We start from the raw sequence: 11636 nt of genomic DNA, 5'->3' as shown, positions 1-11636 counted from the left end.
GTATGGAAACTTTGACATTGCTATGCCAAGGACACAGCAATGTTATTAACGGTGCAGACTGGACACTGTAAGTCATTGAAACGGACTGAAAAACAGTCCTCAGTATTATTATTCGGCTTGTGGATTATCCGCGGGTAATAGTTAACAATTATTCACCGAAGTGGAGGTGAGTAGTACTTTGCTAATCACCTCCGAGTTAACCAATCAGCGTGCGCGAAAAGCACTATTTACTAATAAACAACTATTCACCTCAGTGTCGGTGGCTAGTGGTGGATATTTACCTCGCCGCGAAAAAGTTTTAGTGTATACTAAAACAGTGAGATAATGTAACCCGAAAGGATGATTTTTGACTAGTTTATTCCTGTAAGCGGTTTAGACTAGAAGTGTGTTTAAAAATTCTCTTAAAATTGCATATTGAGCCCTCTAAGAAGTGCAATGTAAACAAAGTTTGAAATTTAACGAGTGTTGTAAAATGCAATTCCTCTTTAGCCGGAGCAGTATTCATGTGATAACACACATATAATAATAATAAAGTATTATTTCGTTTGTCTCACGACGTAGTCACGTGTGATGGAGATCGCAACGTTTCGACTGCATACTGCTAGTCTTCATCAGGCGATAAGGTCGACTGGTTGTGCGTTAGGTTATAAAGCACACGGCTGCGCTGTGATTGGTTGGTTTACGACAGCTGTGATTGGTACATTTCGATCCTCAGTGTTCTGCATGCTGGTGTACTGTTGCTCCCTCGGCGATCCGCAGTCGTACATTTCTCCTGTTGTTGTGTTTTTTGATCGTGGGCATCCATGCTTCAGGAATTTCAATTCCACTGTCCCTGTTGATATTATTAGGGTGAAGTCTTATGTGAATCGCCTCTTTGACTCGGCGTGTGTACCAGTGCGAGTCACGATCAATAAACTTTACCTCATTCCAAAGCGGGTAGTGTCCGGTGTTGTTGGTATGCTCTGCAACGGCGGAAGTCTGGGTGCGTGCGAGTCGGATGTCCCGGTCGTGTTCTTTGATCCTATCTTGCATAGGTCTTCCAGTCTCGCCGATGTAAACTTTGCCACATTCACAGGGAATCCTGTAAACAACGCCATCTTGCTTGGTCGAATCAACAGCGTCTTTCGGCCGTACTAGTTGTGATCGTAGTGTAGTTTCCGACTTGAAAACAGCGCGGACGCCTTGTTGTTGTAGGCAGCGGCGAAGTTGCTCGGAAAGACCTTTGACATAAGGTAGAACGGCAGTAGATTTAAACTCAGCCACGGGTTCAGCACTGGTGTTCGGTTTTCTGGTCTTGGTGATCTTCTGCAAGAAAGAAAAAGGATAACCATTAGATACAAGAACAGATGACAGATGTTTTTTCTCCTTGGAGATTACAGATGGTTTTGTTACGAGGCGTTTAGCGCGTTCGTAAAGACACTTTACAATACCGTGTTTTACTGATTGAGGGTGATGTGAATCATACGCTAAGTATTGATCAGTGTGTGTAGGCTTCCTGTATACGCTGGTGGTGAGGCGGCCGTCTGGTTCTCTCGAAACTGCGGTGTCAAGAAAGGCAAGTTTGCTGTCACTCTCTGTTTCCATGGTGAAGCGAATGGAAGGCTGCTGGTTGTTAAGATGTTGTAAGAAGCTATTGACGTTCTCGCGATCCAAGATGGTAAAGGTATCGTCTACGTAGCGTTTCCATATCTTAGGTTTGTAGGATGATGAAGCTATTGCCTGCTCCTCAAAGCTCTCCATGTAGAGGTTAGCAATAACAGCGGAAACTGGGCTTCCCATGGCTGCGCCTTCTTGTTGTTCGTAGATTGATCCGTTATACTGGAAGTATGTGGATCTCAATACAAACTTCAGAAGATCAGCGATCTGAGCAGGTGTTAGCGTTGTGCGGTCAGCAAGGCTGGGGTCATCCTCTAGTTTCCGTAGCGCGGCTTGTACAGCGCCGTCGATAGGAACGTTGGTAAACAGCGACTCTACGTCGAAAGACACCATGACCTCGTTGTTCAGGATAGTCTCACTGCTGATGGTGGACACGAAGTGGGCTGAATTATTCACCGTGAAATCCGGATTACCTGTTAAAGGAGACAAGATGTTAGCTAAGTAGGCGGATAAATCATATGCAAAGGTGTTAACACATGATACAATAGGTCTTAAAGGTATATCGGCCTTGTGGATTTTTGGTAAACCGTAGATTCTCGGCGGCTGTTTATGTCGCGGTCTGATCTTATTGTAAACAGCCTCTAATAGATCTCCGTTTCGTTTCAAGGTCAGCAGTTCTTTAGACAACTTTCGGGTCAAACGGTCTGTCGGGTCTTTGTTCAGGAGCTGGTACGGTCCGTTCTCGATTAGGGTAGACATCTTAGTGCGGTAGGTATCAGCATCCATGACTACGCTAGCACGTCCTTTGTCGGCTGGGAGAACCATGATGGACTCGTCCTCCTTTAGGCTTTTAAGCGCGTCACGCATTTCCTCCGTGATGTTAGGCTCTGGTGGTTCAGCCTGTTGAAGGATACTGTTGACAGTTCTTCTGACCGTGTCTGCTTGTTCGGCGTTTAGTTGTCTTATAGCTGATTCGACACTGGCGATAATCTCCTTGGCAGGGACGTTCGCAGGAGTTACGGCGAAGTTCAATCCTTTCTGCAGCAGGGCTTTCTCGGCGTCGTTGAGGGTCCTAGAGGATAAATTAATAACCCAGTTAGTTTTGTCCAGGTACGATGTATCAGCTGGGGATACAGCCGTCTGTTTTTCGCGCAAAAGTTTTTCAAACTTCTGCTTTTGTCTGTCTTTGCTGGTATTAAAGACGCGCTGGGTGGCCAAGGCAGATGCGAAGAAGGAAGCAGGTTCCACATCACAGAGCATAACATCTGCTCTCTCGACAGAGGACACTGACAGAGTACTGGAAAAGATCAAGATCAACACCCAGCGCGTCTTTAATACCAGCAAAGACAGACAAAAGCAGAAGTTTGAAAACCTTTTGCGCGAAAAACAGACGGCTGTATCCCCAGCTGATACATCGTACCTGGACAAAACTAACTGGGTTATTAATTTATCCTCTAGGACCCTCAACGACGCCGAGAAAGCCCTGCTGCAGAAAGGATTGAACTTCGCCGTAACTCCTGCGAACGTCCCTGCCAAGGAGATTATCGCCAGTGTCGAATCAGCTATAAGACAACTAAACGCCGAACAAGCAGACACGGTCAGAAGAACTGTCAACAGTATCCTTCAACAGGCTGAACCACCAGAGCCTAACATCACGGAGGAAATGCGTGACGCGCTTAAAAGCCTAAAGGAGGACGAGTCCATCACGGTTCTCCCAGCCGACAAAGGACGTGCTAGCGTAGTCATGGATGCTGATACCTACCGCACTAAGATGTCTACCCTAATCGAGAACGGACCGTACCAGCTCCTGAACAAAGACCCGACAGACCGTTTGACCCGAAAGTTGTCTAAAGAACTGCTGACCTTGAAACGAAACGGAGATCTATTAGAGGCTGTTTACAATAAGATCAGACCGCGACATAAACAGCCGCCGAGAATCTACGGTTTACCAAAAATCCACAAGGCCGATATACCTTTAAGACCTATTGTATCATGTGTTAACACCTTTGCATATGATTTATCCGCCTACTTAGCTAACATCTTGTCTCCTTTAACAGGTAATCCGGATTTCACGGTGAATAATTCAGCCCACTTCGTGTCCACCATCAGCAGTGAGACTATCCTGAACAACGAGGTCATGGTGTCTTTCGACGTAGAGTCGCTGTTTACCAACGTTCCTATCGACGGCGCTGTACAAGCCGCGCTACGGAAACTAGAGGATGACCCCAGCCTTGCTGACCGCACAACGCTAACACCTGCTCAGATCGCTGATCTTCTGAAGTTTGTATTGAGATCCACATACTTCCAGTATAACGGATCAATCTACGAACAACAAGAAGGCGCAGCCATGGGAAGCCCAGTTTCCGCTGTTATTGCTAACCTCTACATGGAGAGCTTTGAGGAGCAGGCAATAGCTTCATCATCCTACAAACCTAAGATATGGAAACGCTACGTAGACGATACCTTTACCATCTTGGATCGCGAGAACGTCAATAGCTTCTTACAACATCTTAACAACCAGCAGCCTTCCATTCGCTTCACCATGGAAACAGAGAGTGACAGCAAACTTGCCTTTCTTGACACCGCAGTTTCGAGAGAACCAGACGGCCGCCTCACCACCAGCGTATACAGGAAGCCTACACACACTGATCAATACTTAGCGTATGATTCACATCACCCTCAATCAGTAAAACGCGGTATTGTAAAGTGTCTTTACGAACGCGCTAAACGCCTCGTAACAAAACCATCTGTAATCTCCAAGGAGAAAAAACATCTGTCATCTGTTCTTGTATCTAATGGTTATCCTTTTTCTTTCTTGCAGAAGATCACCAAGACCAGAAAACCGAACACCAGTGCTGAACCCGTGGCTGAGTTTAAATCTACTGCCGTTCTACCTTATGTCAAAGGTCTTTCCGAGCAACTTCGCCGCTGCCTACAACAACAAGGCGTCCGCGCTGTTTTCAAGTCGGAAACTACACTACGATCACAACTAGTACGGCCGAAAGACGCTGTTGATTCGACCAAGCAAGATGGCGTTGTTTACAGGATTCCCTGTGAATGTGGCAAAGTTTACATCGGCGAGACTGGAAGACCTATGCAAGATAGGATCAAAGAACACGACCGGGACATCCGACTCGCACGCACCCAGACTTCCGCCGTTGTAGAGCATACCAACAACACCGGACACTACCCGCTTTGGAATGAGGTAAAGTTTATTGATCGTGACTCGCACTGGTACACACGCCGAGTCAAAGAGGCGATTCACATAAGACTTCACCCTAATAATATCAACAGGGACAGTGGAATTGAAATTCCTGAAGCATGGATGCCCACGATCAAAAAACACAACAACAGGAGAAATGTACGACTGCGGACCGCCGAGGGAGCAACAGTACACCAGCATGCAGAACACTGAGGATCGAAATGCACCAATCAGAGCTGTCGAAAACCAACCAATCACAGCGCAGCCGTGTGCTTTATAACCTAACGCACAACCAGTCGACCTTATCGCCTGATGAAGACTAGCAGTATGCAGTCGAAACGTTGCGATCTCCATCACACGTGACTACGTCGTGAGACAAACGAAATAATACTTTATTATTGTACTCTACCACGATGAATAACCACAACATTTTTTATGACACACATATAATAATATATCCACTCTTATTTGGTATAAACTCAATAACGTTTGATAAAAACTATTGTTATAGAGCTTACTATTTAGCCTTTACGTGCAAGTGTTGACTAGCAATAGCTATTTCCAGGTGGAGCAATGTTTCGCAGTGTATATTTTGAGGTTGAACTACAGATTTAATAACATCTTTCAAGTTTGATATGGTTGTAATATTTTGAGTGGTTTATACTGTATACCATAAGAGTACATAAAATATATATTGATGAGGGTTGAGGTGGGAGTTAACTCACAACCAAACATTTACACGGTTTTACACGGTTTTGGAGCTACACAGTTCTGCCACATTTCAATGGCCTCCAAATGATTGAATCTATTATTGTGAATACACTCTATAGTGTCATGTCAATCGGGTATAGATATTCAAGCACAGTGTTTATCTGGCAGTTTCCCCATCTCTCTGCCTTAAATACGGCTTTAATTATAACTCAGAAATTAATTAATTAATCTTTCAAATTATTCAGCTTATAGTCACCCACCGTGATTAACTCATTTGCAGGTTGTACCTGAACTTGTTTCACCATTTAGTAAAGAAAATGCTATTGTTGTTTGTTCTGGTCGCCATCTTCACTGGCCTTTTCTTTCTCGGTCTTTTAAACCTGATATGGTTTTTTCTAGGAATGAGTTTTCATTAACGTTTAATGGGTGTGATGCTAGTTTTTAGGCGGAATCTGGGGGCGAGCTGGTGTAGGGACCAGTCTTGCAGATACATACGGTCAGCAGGGCGAGGTTATGAACAGTCTCGTTTCTAGACTCTCCGCTTCTTACCGCATATGCTTGACGAAACGAGTAACTCTCGACAGCTCCATCGATCCACTGCAGAGTATTTTAGGAGTTCCAGTGGTCGCTCGTTTCCCAATCGATGGTCAAGGGATAAAATTGTCTACGAATGCGATAAAGTGCTGAGGAGAAATGTTAATATGGGGAGCAGATTGAAACGTCTTATTTGAAGCAAAAACAGGTGTTAAATTAGACAGGATGTCAACAGACTAAATGTGGCTGCCAGCGTTTTATTATCGTGTAAATACATTATAACAATTCGCGCGGATTGATGGGTTAATGGAAAATGGTTCAATTTAAGCTAATGTTTCTTGAATTACGAAGTATAATAAATTGCATAACACTCTGGAAAAAACGACCACAATAAAAAGCTAATCTACGTTTTCCAATGTTTGTGTATTAGGAAACGTTTCAAAGCAAAGCATAATTGCATAACTATAACTTATGCAAGAAGTGATAACTCGATAGCACAATGGCGACATTAGCTTTTAGAAATTGTGAATAATTGCGTGAACGGAAGCTTTTAAAGGCGTTTAATAACCAAGGATGTAGGTAATAACCGTTGAATAAATTTAAAATAACAACACTGATAACAAGACTAGAACATACGAATGTAGGATACTGCTGATATTCAGTCCTCGCGGAAACTGAAATAACTGCCTTGCTGCCATCTGGTCAGATTCCCACTGGCCTCCAATATTCAAAAACTTGTTCAGCCTAATGTATGAAATTTTAGTCGCGGTAAAATGATCCGGGTCTTTGCTGCATATTCTTGGTAACTGCGAAAGACTGGAAAAATGATCATAAAAATGACGATTTAAAATTGCGGGCACGGGAGTCTAGTAAACAAAGGAGATGTCAAATTAATATAGCCTGTTTCTTTACTTGATTGAAATGTTTGTTTTCACGGCCAAGAACACATTAGTAAATTACACATGACAGACTGTCTGCAAACGTGAAGCGGGATATCGTTTAATAATGAACGAGTCAAGCTTTTCGGCAGTATTTTAAACTAACGTGTTTTCCAATTTCACAAAGCTGCTAAAAGACATATTTAGCTTCCTTTCGGCGGGACATTGGCTCAACTAAAATTTGGGTAGGTGTTAAAAGCTTTAACAGGAAAGGATGATTTTAAAGCTTTCTGAAACACAATTTAATTTTTCGCTTGCTGTCAAAAGATTCAAATATAAATTAACATTATTGCAAAAATCCCACTCCACTAACTAAATGTTTCTGTTTAGTTGGCAAAAATTAAATATCCGTAGAATCATTCTATGAATTACTATTCTGCATCTTTTTTATTTGAGCTGGAATTTGTTCAGTTTATAGTTTATTTTTTATTTTCAGTTCAGAATATGACTTGTTTAGCGAGGCACAGTTGGTTAACTGCTACATTGGTCTTCACGCTTTTGTACACAGATGTGGGTGAGTATTAGTTTTAAAGGACTGTTCTGTAAGGTAATAGTGGCCGCTAAGGCAAAATGGTCAATAAAATAACAAAAGAACTGTCGAAATTGTTCTTCCAAAACTTTCGATACTGGTAACATTACCACAACAGGATCTGAACAATCCCAGCAGGGTTTCGTAAAGCATATTATGCAGCAAATGTATGACGCTCTGAGCTTTTTAACATTACCGAACTTCGTCGTATTTTGAACACGAATATGTTGTTTTAAATGTATTTTTCCTGTAATTAATGTTTCCAAATATTGCCACAGACCGAGGATATGATATGCAAACTTGACACGAACACTTGATTAAAATCAAAATATGCAAGTGACTACGAATAACAAACATACAAAAAAATAATTTCAAAAACGGTTTGTTCCTTCGTGGATTTTATTATCCTCGGAAAACAGGGACAGCCTATTTTTGTAAAATACATTTACGGTTTGGGAAACCCAACAATTTCAATGGATTCGTGGTAAGTCTAATAGCCTAAAGTTCATTCAGTTACAGTAAAAACCCGCGTATAAGAACCTAACATTTAAGAACCTACTGGAACCAGTAGTGCGATCGGTAGAAGACATTTAAAGAAGATTTTTTAAGCCGATCTGTTTTTCTTTTCTAAATTTTCGGTGACATCTGTTCACCTTCATCAGAGTTATTGAAAGTTTGTAGGAGCTCGCGCTACCAATCCGTGCGTTAGTGCGACATTTTAATTTTGAATTAACGGCACATAAGCGCGAGGATTTAAGAACCTGTTAGGCTAAAATTTCATTTTTAAGCACCCTTCACATAAGAACCATTTTAGGCTAAAATTCTAAAGCAGGTTCTTATTTTCAAAAAAGAAAAAAATAATCTTCTCAAAAATATAGAATTAAAAAGTCTTCTCAAAAATATATTTATAACACAGTCTGTACACATTACAGTTACAGCATAGTTACAAGATTTATTGGGAATTATAGTGAAGGTTACAGTATAGTTTTGATTTTAACGGAATCAGATTAAAAAAGTATAGTATTTTGCTTACCGAAGCCTCCAAGAATACTGTTATTGGACATTAAAGAGCAGATAATTTAGAAATTCTACTTTATTTCCTGAACAAAAGTTAAGAACCTAATTAAGAACCTAGTAAGCCTAATTTACACTAAATACCATTTATATAAGAACCTGTTTAGGCTAACTTGAAAAAACCTAGGTTCTTATACGCGGGTTTTTACTGTATTCCTAGATACTACAGCTGATAGGATGGAAATGAAGAAAAAAAAATATGGTCTTCGGTGTGCAGAAGAAGAAATATAATCGAGTCTCTCACCTAGATTCCTATCTATTTCTCTACCTGAGAACGAGGATGGTATCACTGTGCGTAATTCGAATAACGTCACAATGACGTAATCTGAAAGAATTGAAAAGAAGAAAATTGGATGACGAAGCTATACGGTTTTCATGCAGTAAAAAAATGCCACAATAACATGTCTGTTATCCGTAGATGACAGTTATCCTGCGATATACGTAGGTTGTCAAGATTCGTCCGAAATCTTAGAAATGCTGCACGACCCCAGTTATTTCTAGCTGCAAAATGTATTTTGTTGACAATTTGTTAAATAAAAAAAACAGTTATTCTGCTCAATAGGGGCAATGAACGGTCCATCAAAGTGTTGCAGTGCTTGCAAAATAACGCTTCTGCTCAGAATGCTCGCAAAATTTTAGTGGGTGTTCGTTTGCTCGTGCTCACATGCTCAGTTGTTAGTGGAGGTAGCTTTTTGAATAATGCTTGTTGCTCGCAAGACTAACTTTTGTCAATCTCGTGCTCGCAAAGAAAAACCACTCTCAATCTTGCGGTATGTCGCTTGATTTTAGCCAACTTAGCCTAAGGCCTCGTCGGCTATGTATCTGGCGATATTCCGCGTGATTTTGCGGGATAATTGTTTCATATCTTGTCCAATGTATTTTTCAGTTGTAACTAAGGGTTGTGACCATTTGCGAAGAGGTAACCTCTTGGAGAAATCGAGCTGTGCGGGTTACCAGGTTGGAGTGCGTTCCGTTTGGACTGAGATCCAATGTCTGGATAATTGCCTCCGTCATCCACACTGTGACAAATTCATTTTCTATGGACAAGAAAATCAGAACTGCAAGTTTGTGCATACTGGTGATATGAGCAATGTTCCTGGAGCCGCTGACTTACCAGAGATTTCTGGCCAGTGCGCACCAAAGAAAGGAAGGAAAAGTAGGTGTATTTCATAGTGGTACCCCAGAAAAAAAAGTGTTCAAAACTTCCTTTTGTATTGACCTCTGCATTATCCAAATGTGACACCTCTCGGGTCACTTTTGTAAGCGGAAACATCAATTTGTAGAAGTAGGGAGGAATAAGGTAAGGTAAGCAAAAGCGAGGCGAGGTAGTGCAAGAGTGAGTGTGTGAGTGAGTGATACTTTATTTAACCTCGAAATTCCATCAATTACATTGGTTTTCATGAAAGCCGAGTGAGATTTAAAAATTTAAATAGAGTTAAATAACACATAAATATTAGAGTGGGATAAGCTATCAATAAGAAGATAGTAACATATCAAAGTCAATATCTTCCAGTCCTCTTTTAAAGGCTGCAAGAGATTTGGCTGACTTAATTGAATTAGGCAAGGAATTCCACAATTTAGGACCAGCATAAAGAAAACTCTTTTTCAAAAAATCAGTTTTCGGTAATGGTAAATTAATATTTCATTCACTGTTCCTAATATTGTAAGGATTTCTTGCCTCGACTTTGCAAAATCTGTCAGTTAAATAGGATGGGGCTTCACCAGTAGAAATTTTAAACATTTGAGTGGCCTTATGCTTAGCTCTTCGGGTTTTTAGATCAGACCACCCAAGTTCCTTTAAAACATCCTTTGAGCTTACATCATAGGTAGCCCTTAAAATAACCCTACCAGCCCTATTCTGTAATTTTTGTAATCTGGTTGCTAGACCTTTAGATAAATTATCCCATACCAAATCACAATAGTCAAAAGATGGCTGGATAAGGGAATTATAAATAGTTATAAGAGTATCATCATTAACGAATTGCCTTATTTGTCTCAAGCCCCCGATTGCAGATGAGACCTTTTTTGCCACATGGTTAATATGAGTGGACCATGAGATAGAATGGAGAGATAGAATGGCAGAATAGAAGAGGTTAGGAGATGGCTTAAGAAGAAGGGAAAGAATGGGAGAGAAGGGACGGGAAGGGAAGGGGAAAGAAGATGATGAAACAGGGGGAGTGATGGTAGGTAAGGGGAGGAGAGGATAAGAAGGAGGAAAGAAGAGAGAAGATGTGAGATGAGGAGAGGAGAGGAGAGGAGAGGAGAGGAGAGGAGAGGAGAGGAGAGGAGAGGAGAGGAGAGGAGAGGAGAGGAGAGGAGAGGAGAGGAGAGGAGAGGAGAGGAGAGGATAGTTTCCCAAAATTTCCGTTCCTTCCCGTGTGCTGGTAAAAATCTCTTTTATGTAGATACTTCAATCTGCTTTTAGTCGCTTGTTGTGATAAAAAGGCACTAATATTATACTTGTTCTGTGTTTTGTTTCTTCTTGTTGTGAAAATCTGTTTTCAGAGAGCGTTTTTAAAGAAACTATGGGGCAATGAAACAGAAAGATAGGTCCAACAGTTCCCAATCTTGTTATTTCCGCAAAGTCCGGGAAATCCGCCGTAATGAAAATAATCTACCAACTAGCCAACTGCCATATCAAACTGGAAGTTGAAACAATTTCTAAAAAGATCCTAGTAGTGTGGAATTCACGGATATTGCGGAATTACTTGCCAAACTGTAATATCAAACTGGAAGTTCAAATCCTTTCGAGAAATGCTCATGTAGGGTGGAAATCACGGAACTCACGGATTCTTACTTATATATAATAACATCCATAAATATATTATTATTATTATTATTATTATTATTATTATTATATAATAATAATAATAATAATAATAATTATATAATTATATTCTTTATAGAATAAAATCCGTTAAATCCGTAAAAACCGCTGCAGTGAGAAAATATTGGGCAACTGTAATGTGAAACTGTAAGTTGATTTGCTTTACCAGTGATATCCGATAAATCCGTAAAATCCACTGCTTATAGAGAATATTATCAACTGGCC

General features: G+C 40.9%; 3 protein-coding genes across 3 annotated transcripts; 2 read left to right on the top strand and 1 right to left on the bottom strand.

The window, feature by feature from the left end:
- Nucleotides 1–133: 133 nt before the first annotated feature.
- LOC144667295 (uncharacterized) lies at nt 134–2856 on the bottom strand. The gene has a single exon (XM_078528689.1). It carries the CDS (start codon nt 2854–2856, stop codon nt 712–714), a length of 2145 nt encoding a protein of 714 aa, XP_078384815.1. The 3' UTR covers nt 134–711.
- A 403-nt stretch (nt 2857–3259) lies between these two features.
- On the top strand, nt 3260–5062 carry LOC144667294 (uncharacterized). The gene is made up of 2 exons (XM_078528688.1): nt 3260–3964; nt 4121–5062. The coding sequence occupies exons 1-2, from the start codon at nt 3260–3262 to the stop codon at nt 5009–5011; spliced, it is 1596 nt and encodes a 531-aa protein (XP_078384814.1). The 3' UTR covers nt 5012–5062.
- Nucleotides 5063–6457: 1395 nt separating this feature from the next.
- LOC144667293 (uncharacterized) lies at nt 6458–9757 on the top strand. Its single transcript, XM_078528687.1, has 3 exons — nt 6458–7170; nt 7423–7495; nt 9471–9757. Exons 2-3 carry the CDS (start codon nt 7426–7428, stop codon nt 9755–9757), a joined length of 357 nt encoding a protein of 118 aa, XP_078384813.1. The 5' UTR covers nt 6458–7170; nt 7423–7425.
- Nucleotides 9758–11636: the final 1879 nt, after the last annotated feature.

This window comes from Oculina patagonica, chromosome 10, assembly GCF_052425735.1.
Source record: "Oculina patagonica isolate OP01 chromosome 10, crgOcupat, whole genome shotgun sequence".
Classification (NCBI taxonomy): Eukaryota; Metazoa; Cnidaria; class Anthozoa; order Scleractinia; family Oculinidae; genus Oculina; species Oculina patagonica.
This window is presented reverse-complemented; position numbering and strand designations above follow the sequence as displayed.